This window comes from Sebastes umbrosus, chromosome 3 (assembly GCF_015220745.1).
Source record: "Sebastes umbrosus isolate fSebUmb1 chromosome 3, fSebUmb1.pri, whole genome shotgun sequence".
Classification (NCBI taxonomy): domain Eukaryota; kingdom Metazoa; phylum Chordata; class Actinopteri; order Perciformes; family Sebastidae; genus Sebastes; species Sebastes umbrosus.
This window is the reverse complement of record NC_051271.1, coordinates 9,437,850-9,456,486: the sequence shown is the minus strand read 5'-3', so window position 1 is coordinate 9,456,486 and position 18,637 is coordinate 9,437,850. Positions and strand designations below refer to the sequence as shown.

The window sequence follows — 18,637 nt, the reverse complement described above, 5'->3', positions numbered from 1 at the left end:
TGTTGTCAGAAACTAGTGGAAAATGTGAGACTCCAAGGTGAACTCTTCAAATGGCTTGTTTTGACCAACCATCCTTCCAAAAAAAATTTATATTAAATTTATACTTACAAAAAATGAAGACACGCAGCAATGCTTTGTATTTAAGTGTCTGGAAACATCAGATGTTGGGAGCATTTGTCCTGCCAAGCTTTTAATTTGAAAGTTAAACTCCCACTTGTCCGGTATTATTCTGTCATAATTGATGCAGTTTCAGTAGTAAACTTCAGGCTGCCCTGCTGTAAACTGTGTTGAATGGCTCAAGCACTAGTAACGCATCCAATCTCATGACCTCTCAGTTTAATTGATCACTTTTACACGGTTGATAAAATACAGCAGCTGATTCGTAAAGTCTAACATTCCCATTTAATACGTGGAACTTCCAAGATGTAATTCGCTGAAATACTACAAGTCTTGACAAACCCAAGTAGTCCTTGCCTTTATCAACAAGCATCATCCTGACTGTGAGCAATGCAGGGGAGTCATGCACCCAGGCACATTAATCATGCCCAAACCAGATCAGCTCTACTTTGGTTTGCAAACCTCAAAGGATGGTATTGTTAAAGCACTGAGAATACCAGCCTGTTTTTGTGCTGTAAGGCCTGACTGTGAATTTGAGACAGAGTAAATCGTGTTGGAGCAAGAGAAAAACTACAGCTGCGGGGCAGTGATGCAACAGACCTGACAAAAACTGCAGTGTGAGAGAGAGAGAGAGAGAGAGAGAGTTTATTGGTGCTTGGCAAACATCGTCCCTGAGACCGCAGTAGCACACCCTAAACAATACACTGGATTTTTACAGCCAGTGCAATTTAGAATAGAATTATACACATGGTGAAATGTGGATTGTTTTTTAAATAAATGTACTAGACTCAAATTCCTAACTAGCCTGGATAATCCCTCTAGTTCTGAGGGGGAAAATGAATCATGTAATAGATTATTTATCACATAACAACCATGAAGAAAGAAGATTAATTCGGTGGAGATCTTTCAAAAAAAGCAACTGTAATTGCGTACTTTAACACAATATAAAAAAATATAAACTTGATTTTAAAAATTAAGAAACGCTCTTACCCAACACAAACAGAGGCCTTCTCTTTAGAACTGGACCAAATCTATGTTGTGGATATTATCCTCGTCTTAGGGCCTGTGCCAAACAGTAAATTTAAGAACAAATTAAATCAAACAAGGACTGTTAACTAAAGACTCAGCCTGGTAAATCAGACAACTTTTCTGAAACATAATTAAAATAAAACTGCCATGAAACATCCATCATCTTGAACAGTAACAGTGTCACTTTAAGTCCTCCAAAGCCAGAAGCAACAGAGTCAAAGCTCGTGGCAGGAAACAAGAAAAGATAAAATTGTGTGTCCAAGCTGAGTGAACAGATTTAACATGCCTTCTACCTCAAAGGTTGATGAGCTCTGACTCAACATTAGGTTCTGGTGGGATTGTGAGCAGGTTTTTTGTCACTTGAGTGGAGGTATTGCTCCGGATCGTTGCGCACCCACAACCTATTGAACTCCTCGATGAAGGGTCGCACCAGGTCTGGCTCATCGGTGACCAGGATGTTCTCCATGTTGCTCTGCACTGCTGTCAGCGTCCAGTTGAGGGAGCCGGTGATGAGCAGCCGGTTGTCCACCACTGCAAACTTGTGATGCATGTAAACAGAGCCCACGTCGCACCGCACACAGATCCCTGGGGAGCCGTGGGGAGATGGGAAGAAGGGTTGAGAATAGTCTTCAATGGATTACAGATCTTCTCTAGTGTGTAGTTCTAGGTTGGTGCACAAACAATTTCAGTGAGAATGTGGAGATGTTAAATAGTACACAGGGTGTACCTATGTAGATACAAATGGCTCATTATATTATTATTCATTCATATTCTTATTTTCAGGTGATTATACACTAAAGAAAATACACTTTAACATACATTAATATTATATTACATTTCTACCAATAGATCCCCCTAAAGGTAACACACTGGTCCTTTAACATTCACTGGAAATGTTTTCACCCTCTCCAAATAATCACAAGACACTTATTTATTTCTCTTATCCAGACAGAGCAGAATAAATCATTTGGATAGAGAAACCCAAGGAGTTATCAATTCTAACAAAAGCATACTAAGATTTCAGATTTAAAAAATAGATAAGGCATAGTATCACATCATATTCAATCCTTAGACAAGGATGGGGAATTAATTGAGTTCCAGTCTTCTAGTCTGTAAAATGTGGCTTAGAGAGCCAAGATTTTTATAGATACTTAGAAATGCGGCACTATTATGTAAAAGAGGTGAAGGGACCGGGCAAGGATGAATTTCAGCTTACAACTCAGTACCCATCAGACGGATCATTGAGGTCCTAGGTATCTAGGTATATTACTGATGAAGAACAACTCAACAGACTACATGAAGCAAAAGTGGGAAAGAGAACTGGACATTGAAATCTGTCGGGAGGAATGGTCTCTCATCATCCACACCCAGATGACTGCTACAAATTCACAAAGTTGGAGAGACTGTGGAAGTTGGTGGAAGAATGGAGTGAGGGTTTTCATAAATTCAAAAATGAAAATCAAAACCAACTGGACTTCAGAATCAATGCTGGAGGCAATGTGGGCACTTAAAGGTAGTGTGGTTAATGTTGAGAAACTAGCAAAAGTACACTAGCTTTTAAAAATGATCCAACCGAAAAACCCAGCCCAGTGTTGCCAACTCTTTTCCAATGAAAGTAGCTGGCAGCACAAGCTCCGAAAGTCACTGAATCTAGCGAGAAAGTCGCCAAGTCGGCAACACTGACTGACTGGACGGGCTTATTAAAGTCCTGCGACAGCCACAAACACCGGATTTTTTTTAAATTTTTTTTTGTCAGAGCATTTGATTTATTAGTTGTTGTCAGGATGTAAAAAGAATTTCAACAAATATAACAAAAATGTATTTAAACAACACTACCGATCCTACCTTTAATGGGAGGTCACACTCACATCTTTTGGTCTTGTCCCATTTTGCAGACACATGTACAAACCGCCACAAGGAGTATATTAGAATTTGATATTGACTTCACTTGTCTCTCTCTACTTAGGAAACTTATCTGAAGAACTGGGTATCAGAGACAAATATTTACTAAAAATTCTAATGATAGCAAGAAGGGAATTACAAGACGTTGGCTTATTAAATAGCCTCAAACAAATTAACTTACTAAATAACTGCAGTAGCTATTTTACATAAATCAAGTATGCCGTTATACAGTAAATACAAAATAATATTGGTTCTGATATGGAATATGGTAAGAATACAAAATAGTTTTTTTTAATCTGTTGTACTGAACTTGTTTCTCTTCAGTCGTGTACAATGAAAACTATCTTAGACAGAAGCATTACTTTGGTCGGGTATTTGATTTCAGTACACACTGTAGACTAGTAACTTTTACTACACTGCAGACTAAACTCAGAGAGGGATTAGACATGCAAATTCTCTCTTGAGAGGGTAAGTGCATGCCCCTTTGAAGAAAAATGAAAAACAATTACTAGAAATGTGTTTTTAAGACTCCATTTCTCTTTGCAAGGAACATGTCCCCTTGACCCCCTAATCGCTCTGTGTGTAAATGCCTTTTTAAAATATTTCCAGCTCAAAGTGAAGAGAGCCAGAAACGACGGGAAAGAGTAAATGCAACTAGCAATTAAAGTTTGATGTCTTTCCAGTTTTGACACCAGGACGCAGACAGTCCAGGAGATGTCCCTTTAGGATAATTTTCCCTGCCCTTTCAGAGTCTTGTGTGCATCCGTGATTATTTCCCCCTCTGAGGGAAATGTTTGGACTACCCAAACCAGTGACAGCAAACTAATCCAAAGCAATGTGCTTAGTTGCCAGTCACCTTCAGCTATTGGAGTTTGGGAAGGTTTCTGCAGACAAAATACGTACAGTATGAAAAGATCGTCCCCTGTGCCAAAGTGGTTCTCAGGAGGTTTGCTGTCAACATGCACACACACTTTGAAACACTTTGCCTAATGAAATCTGCTGCCTGCTTGCCAATTTCTTACTTACTTAATTCGTGCTTAACAATATACAGTGGCGGTAATTTATTAAATGCAGAGAAAGTGAGACAGTCTGACACGTGGCACAAAAATCTTTCAGAGCTTTCAGAGCGTGATTACTCTCTCTGACTCATAGGAAGGCTTGTAGTGGAAACCTCCATTCACCCAGACAGTTCCCATCATCTCTCCATTCACCACTAAGGAACCCCCATGGGACTTACTGACAATGACACTGATAGTCCGAGAACACAGAGGGAGCACCTTTTATAGAGTAGGACCAGCCATCCTTCCCGTATTTTAGGAGAAATGTGTCCATAATAATGACCTCACAGAGGTTAGTGTGACTTTTGTAACAAAAAAAAATCTCCAGAAGGGCTAAATATGACTCCCTGGGCCTGTGTTTGTAAGGATGCTTCGTCAGAGTGACTGTTTAAGTCACACAGTATGAAGACACATGCTTCACAAGGATTTAAGAAAAAATAAACGGATCCATTTCCCTTACCGGCCTTGCGGAGGACCCCTATCTGGGAGCCAGTGATGGCGGCGTAGTCCTTGTCAGTGAGGACTCGGATGGTGACGCCCCTGCTGTGCAGCGCTAGCACGGCCCTGCTCAGGTCCATGTTGGAGAAGGCAAAGACGCACAAGTCCAGCGAGGATGAGGTGGACAGGATGCGGCGGAGAAAACGGGAGAAAGAGGTCTCCACGCCATGAGGCAATGGGCAGTAACAGGAACTGGAAAAGCCGAAACCAAAACAACTTATTTTATCATCTGCATGCTTTTTTTCCGTTTATATATTTTACCTCTCACCCAGGTTGTCCAGAAAGTGAAGAAACCAACTGTCAGGTTACAATAGCTCTATTTAGCCGAGAAATGCTGTTGTGAACAGTTTTCAAGCTGGCACAAATGCTAATAGCCCCAGTGGTGCATACTTATGTTTAAATTTGGTTTTCTAGGTATTACTTTATGTGAAAAACGTATTCAGTAGGTAAAAGAGCAGCCCCGTTAGGTGAAAAACAATTGGGATGAGGAATGGTGATTGCACTGACTAAATCCACTTACTGAAAGCATCTAGGGGCTATGAATTTTTGCATTAGTGGCCATTATTGGAACACACTTGACGGTGATACAGAGAAAATCATATATAGCTTCCTTTTACTCATTGCAGCGATTATGTTTCACTTACTGAAACGCCGAGGGAGTGAAGATGTGCTCCACACAGGCCATCTCTGAGGGGAAGAAGAGGACCTCGTTGAGGGGTCTTCCAGGCCTGAGGCGACGGAGGAGCCAGCCGAGCAGCTCCACGCTGAGAGAGACGGCCACCGCACCCAGGCCCATCACCTTCACCGTCCACATCACTGACATTCACTACAAGAACCAAACATGTAGTATAATGCAAACTTTCAGATCTTAACATGAATATAACATGTGTTTTGTGAGTTTTCTCTGACATGATGATGGACATTTTCATACAGGTATCATGAACAGTAAATTATCGGTTCTGTATATTATTTTTTTGTCCTGAAGCAAGTCGATTAATCCGCTAGTCCATCTTTTAGATTTGCTGCTTTTTCTCCATTTTATATCATTGTTAATGTGTGGCAGTCTGTTTCAAGGCATCACTTTGGGAAATCATGATTGACAAAATGGAAATTATCACCATTTTCTGACATGTTATAGACAAAAATGATAAACCAAATCGATAAAATAATCAGCAGATCAGTCAATGATAAAAATAATCATTATTTGGAGCTGTCATATCAAATACAGAACATCTACAACTAAGCATGAAACCTCAATGAATGTTGTTATTATCCTGTCTGACAAAATACACATATATTGTATGTTATTATACAAAGTTTATAAATTGTGTATTTAACCATTTTACCAACTTATGATTCATTTTCTTTCTTCCATAATGGCTGACTCCACAGACATATCCTGACCGGAAAAGATCAAAATGAAGTGTTCACTTTCTTTCGTGGTATTCGATCAGTGGAGGAAGAAGTACTCATATCTTTTCTCATATCTAGCAATACTGCTCTCTAAAGAAATACTTGGTTTCAAGCAGGGTCTGAAATTAACCTTTTTCCTCACCCGCCACAGTGGCGAATCACTGAACATTTCTACCGGACACTCATTTGTTTTGTCTGCCACTTCTGAAATCTAGGTAAAAAGCTTTAAAATTCTAAACACTGAGTCAGTGGTGCCAGGCGGGTAGAATTATGGAATATATCATGTAACCTTAATGCATGACTATATTTGGTCACACTTCATTTTACAGGTTTGCAAATGTCATGGTAATTAGGTGATAATTAGCAAGTTACCTATTTGAAATTACTGCCAAATTACCCCAATATTTACCAAATATTTACCTCCAAAACCAAAACTAATAGAAGACACTTCTGATCATCACAAATCTCACTATTGTGTGACTTATTGGTTACACAGACGTAACATGGTAGCTGATGTACTGATTCAGAGTTTTTTAAAGAAATTTAAAAGAAATAAAGCATATCAATTAACTTCGTATCCTTTTTTCCTGGAAATGTATTAAATAAATGACCAGCTATTGGGAAATAGCGGAATATAATTATCAAATGATGTTTATAGTAAAGTCATTTTCAATAAATTTATAGGTAAATACTGTTTGGGGTAATTTGGCAGTAATTCCAAAGAAATTTGAAATAGGTTACTTGCTAATTATCACCTAATTACAGTGAAAGACCTGTAAAAGGAAATATTACCCAATATTTAATTAAGGCTTTAGAATTGCTTTTTAAAAATAATGGGGGATCAGACTTCAACATAACACCTGGCTGCTAGTAGAAAAGTAAAAACAACTGAATCAAATAAAGTAAAAAAATTATACTTAATTGCTGTACTTTAAATGTTGGTATTGGTTTAACTAGCTTAGTGCTTAGCAAAACAGCTATCTTAATTGGTTAACCAAGCTAATTGATTTAAATTTGGCTAATCCAACGTTTTTTGAACCAGTGTTCTCGCGAGATGTTGGTGAATTGTCAGTTATATCCATCAAAGCACCAAACATTTGTTGAACCGGTGTTCTCGCGAGATGTTGGTGAATTGTCAGTTATATCCATCAAAGCACCAAACATTTGTTGAACCGGTGTTCTCGCGAGATGTTGGTGAATTGTCAGTTATATCCATCAAAGCACCAAACGTTTGTTGAACCGGTGTTCTCGCGAGATGTTGGTGAATTGTCAGTTATATCCATCAAAGCACCAAACATTTGTTGAACCGGTGTTCTCGCGAGATGTTGGTGAATTGTCAGTTACATCCATCATATTATCACCAAACACTGAGTAGACAAGACAAAACAACGACACAAAACCCCATTTAAACTACGCTAACTGTCAAGATATATAACAAATTAGCAATTTAACATTTCCAGAATTACTTAAGGCATGTCAAAAAATTAAATTGAGAGTATTTTTAGACAACACAACCTCACCTGAGAGTGATCTTCTGTCGCCACCGCGCGAGAGAAGGAGGCTGTGTCACAGACGCTGTGTCGTCACTGCCAATCAAGTTTGACTGACAGGTCAGAGAGCCAATGAGTGACCGTGAAGCAAAACGCTCTCCTCCAATCACGTCACGCTAAACAGTTACCGGTGCCGGGTCTTCCAGGAAGCCTTTTGACTACAACGTGCCCAAGAGAAGGTAAACAAGATTAAACTTTTACTGAATGACATTTAACAAGTACGACGTGTCTGATAGTCGCGTTTACTCGAGGTTTAATCAAAGATGTGTTCTTATTGGAGTTCATTTAAGTCGTCTTTTCATCGTGAGGCGATTTATGTTGTAATGGGAGATCAACAACAAACATGCTAACGTTAGCCTGCTAACTTTAGTTGCTAACAATATGGAGCTGCAGGCTGCAGGCTGCAGGCTGGAGTTGTTTTCTAGTCAAGAGTTCTCACATTATTCTCTCTTTGGAGGTATTCACCCATCGCACATGTTTATTGTTTATTTGTTTTGCACAATTTAAGACTATACAACATAACAAAAAGATAAATGAATTATATAAAGTGCAGGAAGAGGCAAAAGAAACCCCACTGGGCTTATCTGAAGCCTCCACCTAGAGACAAGATTAATATAAATACATTATATGACTACATAATAGTGATAAACAATTAGGACAAGATATATATATATATATATATATATAAAGAAATAATATGACTACATAATAATGATAACAAACAATTAGGACAAGATATATATATAAAGAAATAATATGACTACATAATAATGATAACAAACAATTAGGACAAGATATATATATAAAGAAATAATATGACTACATTATAGTGATAACAAAACAATTAGGACAAGATATATAATAACAACAATAACAATACAGTAAATATATCAAAAAAGACAAGTGTGTGTGTGTGTGTGTTGCATGTAAGTGTATGGTTAGTGTTTGTGAGGAGGATATTGATTTAAATATCTATAAAGACTTTTTCAAACAACATTGTGAGTGGGAAAAAAAACATAAAAACAGATACATGGACAACATGGGGAAAAGCAATTACAAGACAGCAATTAAATGACCCTTTAAGCGACTTTTGAAACACTTGACAGATGAATAGTTTATTGATAGATGTGAAAAGCTACTCCATAATTTGGTTCCCCTAAATCTTATCGAAAATTGACCTTTACTAGTGAGGTCAATGTTCTCAACGGACATGTTCTCCTTGTTGAAGCTGCCTGCTTTTTTTTGTCTCTTTTGTAATACAGACTTGATTCAGTTTGTGTGCAATGGGTCGTCGCAAGTCCAAAAGAAAGCCCCCTCCAAAGAAGAAGCTGACAGGAGATCTGGACTCTCAGTTCACCTGTCCGTTCTGCAACCACGAGAAGTCTTGTGATGTCAAAATGTACTTATAATTTCACCTAAAACACCTGTCCAAGGATAACTGCTTCAAGTTTGATTCATTGCTTTCTGGGGTGAACTTTTTTTTTTCTTTTTGTGTCAACAGGGAGAGAACCAGAAATACTGGAATAATATCATGCACAGTCTGCTTGGAGGAGTTCCAGACCCCCATCACCTGTATCCTTTCTCACACATGAATTTTAGATAACAGCTATGATTTCTCTTTCTCATACTGTAAACAAAATAATAATGACAGTACTGCAGTTTGAACACGTTGAACTAATTTCTCATAGCTTTTAGTATGAATGTTTGTTCTTGGTCTTGGTAATAGTAGTCAAAAAGAATAATCTAAAATGTCCACTTAACTAGTTTTTTTGTTGTTGTTGTTTCCACAGTACAGGCACTTTCAACTGGATCCCACAAAGGGCCCAATATAATTCATCAGAAGTGCTTGTCAGATGGTTAAATAGCTTCGGAAACCGCCTTCCCTCACACTTTTACAGTTTTCCTCCCCCTTACTCCAGCCCATAGTTTTCATCAGTGAATGAGGTTTGCTCAGTTGTCACAGAGGTGGCATAGACTACTTCTACACAAAGCCCTGTGTGAAAATGACTTGTGTCCACACTATCTTTTCCAGTATCATAAAGATCTCTGCCCACAATTAAACACCTGAACAATAGAAAAAACAGATAAATATCTTCTTCGTCCTCTTTTCAGTTGGCAAACAACAAAGCTGCACATCACAGCCAACATCTGGTACGAAGTAGGACAGATAAAGCCAATCGTTATTTTATGATGGTGACATCATCAGAAAATATTAACATAAATACAGGTTAATGACAACAACTGTGTGATCGGTTGTGTCGTCATTTAAAATGCGTGCTCGCAGAGAAAGTTACAGAGGGCAGAAACAAACGTCGTCTAACAAAATCTCCATAAATCCCATAAATTATTAACAGCAGCAGTGCTGTGTGTTCAGCTATATTTACATTTTAAATACGAGATCACAGAGAAGATTAGAGGTGACTGAAAGTTCTTAACTTTACTGTCTCTGCCACACCGCCCCCAACCCTCACTGGCAGGCTTTTCCCTGTACATACTGAACCACCAATCTGTGTTTGTAATATGTACCCGCTCTGGAGACTGTTTTGAAAAAGCTCAGTTTTTGGATGAGAAAAACTGGACATAGGACCGAAACGGAGAGGAAAATATGCATATTTAAATATAACCGACTCAGAATGGAAGTACTCTGTACTCTGTTGATATCACATGACTGAGTAGGGGGTGGAGGCCGTCGGATATAAATGTCCTCCTTGATCTTTCTCCAGTCGTCCACTGACTGCTGGTCGATGCTGTGACCAGTTATGGTCTGGTGTTCACGGACAGTTAATGTCTGTTTCTGGACTTCATTCAGTGTTCAACTGTGAGGAACTCTACAGTGCACTGGCTGAAGAAAGATCAAGTAGGCCATTCAGATCTGTATTAAAGACAGTCTTTAAAGAGAGACCAGTTATGGTATCCCCCCACATACAACCACCTGTTATAATCTGACTGAAGTACCACACTTACAGTATTTCATGAGATAATAACTCCTGTATTGATTTCCAAAGTTCAGATCATTCTGCACTGATATTAACTCTTACTCTTAAGCAACAAACTTCCTTTTATCCTTAATCCATTGCTCCTCAGATCTATCAGAGCCGGTAGACGTGTACAGTGATTGGATAGATGCCTGTGAATCAGCCAATCAGTAGCCCTCGTGGTGGAGCTGGATGTCTTTCAGGAACGGGAAGAGGACGAGGATGTGGACCTGGGCCCATTAGGATCAAGCTGTTCAGAGGACATTTATGAAACTTTTACTGTTCACAGGTTTTCCATATGGTCACTTGGGAATTACAATTGTGTGCACCGCAGTTTCACTTACACCGTGTCAGGTTTCAGCCCACAACAACACAACACAACTCTCGTTTTGACTCTTGAGATTTATTAAGCAATTTGTTTTTTGCGATGTAACCTGATTTATCTTCTCACATCGAGCGGGGCTTTCTTTTTTCCAATATTTGTTTTTTATTTGGGTCTCAAAAATCCTTTAGCCTTTAAATAGTAGTTGTTGAAGATTACAAACAAAATGAGTCCTGCTTTCTATTTTTCTTTTTAGCCGCTAGATATTGTCAGGTGCAGAAATATGATTTTTACAAGAGGCCTGTAGTGAAAGTGAATGGGCTCCCATCTCGGCATTTTAATGTGAAATCAATAGAAAGTCAAATCTTTTTAATCAGCATAATGAGAGAGAGACGTGTGTGTATATGTGGATCCTGACAGAAACAGCGAGTTGGTGAATTTAAAAGTTGAATATATTAAGTTTTCCATACGCTCATTCTCTGGGAAGGTAGGTTGCACTGCCAGACTTTGCAAAGTGTAGGTGATAGGGAACTTCTTCTTTGGTTAAATGTTAATACAGTTCAGGCATGATGTTACGGGTTGCGTCCACGGCTCTCCTCATCCTCATACAGACCGTTGTGTCACAACATTAGGTCATTCCACTGGAGAGAGGAATTAGGAATGTGTACGATTTATGCTTAGCTGCTAAGTTCAAGGGGTTTGTTCTCTTAAATCATTAGTTTTTCAGTTGATTGTATGTTTTTTGGCTTACATGTGCAAGAAAAAAAAAATTCAATAAGTACAAATGATCTTTGTTATGAAGCGCATATCTACAGAATAGTGTAATCTTATACTGAAATCAGGCGTTAATATTGAGCGTTATTTTCCTATGCAATAGCCAACAGTGTTGAAAAGCAAGCTGTTTTTTTTAAATGTAATGAATTTGATAAGTGTGATCTTGGAAATAAAGGAGCAATAAGACTTGATACCAGTACGTGTTGGTTGTTTTTTTATTTTATTGTGTAATGAACTAAATGTACTGTATTTTGATGGCACGATATGAGGAGATTTGTTACACAAAGAGTTCCAATCGAAGCATCGAGCAAAACATTTAAAAATCTGGCACACACTCTATGGATTTTTCTTTTTGTGATTTCAAATGTGGTTATTTGACCTTGATTTGATTTATTGAATGCTAGTCTTTTTTCAATGGGGGAAAGTAGTGATTAGATCTTACATGACATCAACATCCTGTACAGCACTGAGCACCACCAGCTGGTGATAAATGGAGGGACAACCTCCGAATTACAGTTGAGGTTTAGATGAACTGTCAAAGAAACTGAGAATTAATAAAGAAAATGGTTTCATATCCACACATTTTTGTCAGTAAGTGTCACTACTGCGATAATAAGCAGCTTAATTTACTATGCCTCGACTTGTGATGAGTAGAATACAGATTTTATAGTAAAAGTTGAATGAGGTGAAAGAACACAGACTTCCAAATGTGGATTTTTTATTTGAGTTTGTAGGCCACTTTTACAGTGTTGATTATACACAACCATGAAGAACACAGCTTTTGGTTAAAAGAGAACCTAGTATAATGGGAGCTAGTGAATGGATGGGGAACCACAAAAACACACATTTACAGCACTTATGTGTCAAAGACACTGGCAGTGCCAGTTTCAGAGTAAAACGTCTCGTGTGCACAGCTTCTGATCTACTCTCCTGTGGCATCTGTGACCGTGACACATTTCTAGGAGTCCAGTATCCATTCATCCCCACAGAGCTCAGGATGTAGCAGATCACAAATGAGAGAAGACACAGTGTAGCGAGGCTGTGCACCAGGCAGGGCTGAGTGATAATAGATGAGATGTAGAGTGCCTGCCCGGGCTCTCCACCCAGGTAGAGAGTGACCGTGCATGCGCGCACTGCACTGTGCATTGTGTTTGATGATGGACCCCAGCTGGAGAGGTATTGACGACGCCTTATGAAACACGCTGGAGGATGATTACAATGGAGAATGATTATCACTTAGTCTCTCGTCTGTCTCCGCACGTCCCCTCCCACTCTCCCTCCCCCATCTCTTCTATTTCTCGCTCCTTCTTTCTCCTCTCCCATTCAGCACGCGAGGTCAAGTGTCACTCCGTCTCCGTTGTCAAGGCTGCCAATCACCCACACAGTGAGTGCGAGGCAACTGTTGCCAGGGAAACAGAGCGATTCGGTTGCTAGGCACCTGGAGCTGTGCTCACAATAGTCATTTTGTTGCTTAGAAGCACACACACACACACATGCATACACGAGTACACACAAAACCACAGAAAGGGCTTTGCCAAATCAACAAGTTTACACAACGTCAGTGTGAAATTCGTATAAATTATAATCACATACTGTGCTAATAAATAAGAGATTTGCTTACGCAGTATAGTAAGAAATCATGGAATAGTAGAGTACATGATAAGAGTGTAATTTATCATGGGCACATTTGCAAACGGATGCTAATATATTGCTGAATTTGCAATGAAATGTTGATTTTCTAATTTATAACACTTAGCAATAATGCTAATGCACCAAAAATGTAATTCAGGATGTTTTATTCCAACACCTTTGCTACCTGATTAATCAGCACGCCCTGACGTCCAAGAACTCTTCAGACCTCAACTTGATCAATAAAAGACATAAACATCCATCATTCTGACTAAAAATAGTTACCCATAAAATCAATCAACCCCTTATTTCCCCACTGGTACGCATGGACTCAGTGAACCTCGCTGCAGTGTGTGTGCATTCATTCATATGGGGGGGATTTGTCTCTATGCTTGTTTTCATAGGATCCATCAATCCCATATCTCCCTACTGGCTTGTAGATCATGTGAATTGCAGTTTATATACATGTATGTGTGTGTGTGTGGGCGTGAGTCTCCATCATGACAGCCAGTCAGCTGAGCCGAACGCTGAAATGTCAGCCACGGGTGCGAGTCTTGACATGTCCTCATGTGTTACTGTCTCCTGTTGCTGCTACAGGCATCAAACTCTCGCACATTTTTAGCATGAGTCAAAAATAGGAGTGCAAGAAGAGTAGTTGGTAGTGCAGTGGGATGATGGGTTATATGCATAGCTACAATGTACCATCCCGTGGCAGCCGCTTACGTCCGAGGAGCCAATTTTTGCAAATTTCTGCTCAGTATTGAGGAAAATGTTTGGCGCAGAGTGTGAAGGGCTGTGAAAGACACTCATCAACTGATAAGATTATAGGCTCACTTGTAAGCACGACTGACTGACAAGGGTATGTAATCAAGAGGGTTTGGAATTAACGTCTGAGTCTGGAGACTTTGGTGTTAAGCTCCCTGAACTAATGCCCGGGGGGTTTAGCTTAGTGGCACGGTCCAAGCAGCAGCACCTCTGCGGGAGGGAGAGGCTGAACCTGGCCAGCGAAACAAACTCATTTCCTCCACAGGTGTAAAGAGTGACATGGTTGATAAACCCACGGTGATAAAAAACCTTTTCAGTGGCTGGATTTGATTTGGCTAGCCCCTGATTGATTTAAAAAACCTTTCTGATTGAACAAAATAAGCCTTTTTCACATAAAAAAAAGTCACCTCTGGGTGCTTAATTAAAAAATGTCTGTGTCACCTGCTCAGCTTGGCTATACATTTATAATATGTCTGCCTTTGTACTCTACTGAATAGAATCCTGCTTTAGGGTCCAACTGCAGATGATAAAGCTTCCACTCGACTACGCGTATTCTCAAGCAATAACATCCACATCTGTATTATCAACCCAAGAATACCCGTGGTCGAGACCGGAGCAAAGAGGCCCGCCTCCTCCCTCCTTTCCTTTCCTTTTTTCATTTCCTTTCCTCTCTCCTCTCAGCTCTGGACCTCCTCTTCTGTGTTCATCCCTGCACTCTGAATGAGATTGCAGCGTGGAAGGAAGGAAGGTCTGTGTTTTAAGGACAGCAGCACCTAAGAGAGACAAAAGAGATCATATTTATCCTTGAATAACAATGCATTGCTCGGAGGTTATATTACACATTTCACAAGCAAAACATCTTGAAGCTCATTGTTAGACTAATAACCAGATTGTAGACACACACACACACACATATACACACAGATACAGCCTGCTATGCATCTTTACCTGAGCTGCACCGAGTAAACAGATTGCACTGCCAACAGCTAGTCCCTTTGCTCTCCCCGGTATCAAGCAACCATTTAGCCGAGCGCTGAGGGAGAGGGGCCGGCTCACCAATTATCAAATAGGTGTCAGTGTGTGTTACACTGCACTGAAGGGAGAGTGATTACCAAACAGATGTTCAGCCCTCACCTCACCATCCCCTCCTCCTCACCCCGTGTCTCCCTTCATTCCATTTTCCATTCCTTTTCCTCCCCCCCTCCATCTATCTCCGTCTCTCCTCTCCTCACTCACTCACTTATTGTTGGAAGGCTCCCCCATCTCCCTCCCCCTCACACTCTTTTTTCTCTTTTCCTTGGTCTGTCCCATGGAGAATAAGCCTGACTCCACACTATCCACACTTGCCAATTAGAGACACAGTAGTTGTCAATCAACAGCTGAGGAGGAGAGAACAAGAGAGGAGGAGAGTTGGTGGGAAACGGGGGAGGTGGTGGAGGTGGTGGTGGTGGTGGGGGGGTTGCATCAGCACCACAGACAGCTCCCCCTGGAAAACTAGTTTACCAACAGGACTTTTCCTCTTACTTTTCCCCCTTAACCTTTCCTCTCTAATCATTGTGTGCCCTCTGTCGCCCCCGTGTTCACCCCCCTACTTTCCTCAGATCAGCTCGTACATCCACCCAGACGCACGTATAAATCTCTGTATCAAAGCTGAGGCGCCATGAGACCTGACACTCGCAGGAAAGTTCCCATTTGCCGCTGACAATCCTCTCACCTCACTCACACCTGTGGTAGTCTACAAAAAACTAGAGAAAAAGATCTTGACACTCGTCTCCCTCATTACCCATACTCCTCTAGTCCTCTCTCTGCTCATCTATTCCTCCTCGCCTCTTGCTCTTTCATCCTCCATCCTCCATCCTCCATCCCAACTGTCCATGTCTGGGCTGCTGATGATGACAACTCAAGTGGACGTGTCTTCTGTTCTCACCAAGAGCTGTGAAGAGATGCACGTAGGTGTCAGGGATCTGGTGTTAAAAATACACCCTTGCTGCTGCCCTCTCCACCACACGGGGCCGGTCTGTGTCTGCTCGCTGTCACTGGAATGTCTCCCGTCTAATTTGAAGATATGCTTCAGTGTAGTTTTTTAGCTATGAGGAAATGACTCTCACATACAAAGGGTGTGCCTGCAGAAGCATTTGTGTGAATGTATGAACCCAGGCCTTTTTTTTTTTATTTGTGTCACCTCAGTTTGCCATTCATGTTAACTGACCCTGCATCCACTTATTTACAATAATAGCTGTGCAGACTGGATGTCAACTTTCATTGGCGAAAGACATCTGGTTTGCATTTATAAGAAAATCCATTTCCTGGAGTTGACTTGATTGGAAATGAACTGGCTCCAGCTGGAGGGCCTAATGAAAGACAATCAGTCTGCGTTGGATATTTATGTCTGACTCAACAGACTTATCAATCCTTTAATGTACCTGGTGTTTCAGATGGGATGCAGAATCACAAGTGGCTGTGCCGGAGGCAGAGACAAGACAAGACAAGGCTCGAGATGGAGACTGGGAGAGAAGTGAGCGGACGCTGCTGGGCTGCTGCTTGCACATTACTGTTTAATTGCTTGGAACTAAAAGGCGCTGTTATGAGGATGTTTATGCTTATGCCTGCAACAGCAAATCTTTCCAGTCATTTTGGCTACACTGTGGAGCCTAATAGTCACTACCCAGACAAAAAATAAATGACCCAGTGATGGCTATTGCCACAAAATCCAGCCTAGAGTGCAGAATAAGAAACTGCCCTTTTCTGCCTTTGGCCAAAACTTTCACAGATAAAACTTAACAGAGACACTTCTTTAATCTTGCATGGGCCAAAATGCAACATCCAGTTTGGCCTACTAGCCCAGATAACACACACACACACACACTGTACAATCACAGATAGCCAGCACCTGTCCTCTACGTGACAGGCTTTGGATATTAAGCTTTCTTTGTTTGTAAATACATCCGCTCCCACTGACAAGGAGAACCCAGTTCAGAGTGGGCAAAGCGTGGATTGAATCTTTAACCCTTTGCAGGGAGAGTGGAAGAGATTTTTTGGACCATCTTTGTCTTTAACAAGGCTTACAAAGGAGGAGCTGACATGCTGTTGGTTCAAACATTAAAGCAGCGTGCAGGTGCAATTCCCCCCATCAAGTCATTTGATAGGAACTTGGTGGAGTGATGCTGATGATGGGACCAACCTGTTTTCAAATCATAAAGCGTGCCAACAAGGAGGGGGGAATTGATCGGGCGTTATAATTCCATGCCATGCCATGCTGGGCTACAAAGCAAGCTCCATAAAAGCTTAAATCTTGTTTTCTCCACTTTTAACATCTAAATAAGAGGACAGTGTAAAGTGATGCGCTGTGAACTGTGTCCAAATCGTGTTGTTTTTTTTTATATATAATGGTAAATAAAAATGAACTTACCGCTCTGTGTCCATCTTTATGTCAGCTCACCCCTTGAAGAAGAAGATGCTCCATATGCCAGATGTATTGTATCCATGCTGAAGTGTGAGATATAGGCTATAGTGTGGCAGGGAAACGCCCCCCCATCCCCTGCTAGAGTCCTTTCTCTCTCTGTGCGCTTCTCCTCCCGCTTGTGGGGGAATCACATAACCACTCCTTGTTTTTTCCATTCTCTCCGAGGGAGGGATGGAGCGATGATGGAGCCGATGCAGCAGCAGCAGCAGCAGCATCAGCAGCAGCAGCAGCATCCCATGCAACTCAGCTGCAACCCCTCACCTCTCCTCCTCCTCCTCCTCCTCCTCTTCTGCTATACTCTTCTCCTCCTCCTCCTCCTCCTCCCTTTCTCTCCTGTCCATCCAGCCCTGGCGCCGAAGAGCATGCCCTATAGAGAGCAGCGGTTTCCAAAGCTGGGGTCCGCGGACCTCAAAGGGTCCACGATGGAGCTCCAGTATAGGCCGTAGTAAAATTTTACAAAAAAAATAGTTTGGGGTTGGTGTAATGAATGCACGTGTTGGAGTGAGATCATTTGCTTCATACACACGGTACAAATGGCTTTTTGTAAGCTGCTGAAGCTTACAGGGAAAATCTTGTCAGATGGGGGCCTTGAGACAAAATCCTTATGGATCTGTGGCTTATTTCGTTTTTTAGAAAAAGAATAGACATCGTCATTGTCCACTCACATGGAAATTTGTCTTTGGCTTCACAGACATGCATTCATTTAAAGCTGCAGTGGGTAGAAAAGGAGCAAATATGATTAAAAATCGTTATTAGTCACTATATCCGGACAGTAGTACATGAGACAGATAATCTGAAAAAAAAACCATGTGCGTCTGTGTCCTCCGGTGTTCTCTGGTATCCTCCGGTGCTCCTAGTGGCATCTGCAAGATTTCACAGATCGGAGGAAACCAACCAATCAGAGCCGAGCTGGAGCCTGCCGTCTCTGAGCAGCTGTCAATCACTCGCAAACTGCGATCAAGCGGTCAAACTAGGCAGCGCTGATCAAATGTGAATCAATATTCTGTTACTGTAATGCCTATTCCTCGCCTCAAATGTTTACAGAATCATCTTGTAGTGTACTGTTTAGCTGTAAAATGAGAAAGTTTGTGATGTTGAAATCAGCCACCAGCCGTAGCACATACAATAGGAATGCTCTCTCT

At 40.9% G+C, this 18,637-nt stretch overlaps 2 protein-coding genes and 1 long non-coding RNA gene across 4 annotated transcripts; 1 reads left to right on the top strand and 2 right to left on the bottom strand.

Annotated features, from left to right (window-relative positions):
• Positions 1 to 383: 383 nt before the first annotated feature.
• On the bottom strand, positions 384 to 7,667 carry pld6 (phospholipase D family, member 6). 2 transcript variants are annotated; one of them, XM_037764487.1, is made up of 4 exons: positions 6,160 to 6,180; positions 5,249 to 5,430; positions 4,567 to 4,796; positions 384 to 1,731 (listed from the first exon to the last, which is right to left on the bottom strand). In XM_037764487.1, exons 2-4 carry the CDS (start codon positions 5,425 to 5,427, stop codon positions 1,469 to 1,471), a joined length of 672 nt encoding a protein of 223 aa, XP_037620415.1. In that variant the 5' UTR covers positions 5,428 to 5,430; positions 6,160 to 6,180; the 3' UTR covers positions 384 to 1,468. The 2 variants fall into 2 exon arrangements, with proteins under 2 accessions (XP_037620415.1, XP_037620414.1); XM_037764486.1 differs by lacking the exon at positions 6,160 to 6,180 and adding an exon at positions 7,538 to 7,667 and having other exon boundaries at positions 389 to 1,731.
• Positions 7,610 to 11,829, top strand: LOC119485138 (transcription elongation factor 1 homolog). Its single transcript, XM_037764490.1, has 4 exons — positions 7,610 to 7,746; positions 8,830 to 8,966; positions 9,069 to 9,139; positions 10,652 to 11,829. Exons 2-4 carry the CDS (start codon positions 8,851 to 8,853, stop codon positions 10,714 to 10,716), a joined length of 252 nt encoding a protein of 83 aa, XP_037620418.1. The 5' UTR covers positions 7,610 to 7,746; positions 8,830 to 8,850; the 3' UTR covers positions 10,717 to 11,829.
• LOC119485139 lies at positions 11,610 to 17,803 on the bottom strand. The gene is made up of 2 exons (XR_005206193.1): positions 17,442 to 17,803; positions 11,610 to 14,805 (listed from the first exon to the last, which is right to left on the bottom strand). It is a non-coding gene; the product is annotated as an uncharacterized LOC119485139 (long non-coding RNA).
• Positions 17,804 to 18,637: the final 834 nt, after the last annotated feature.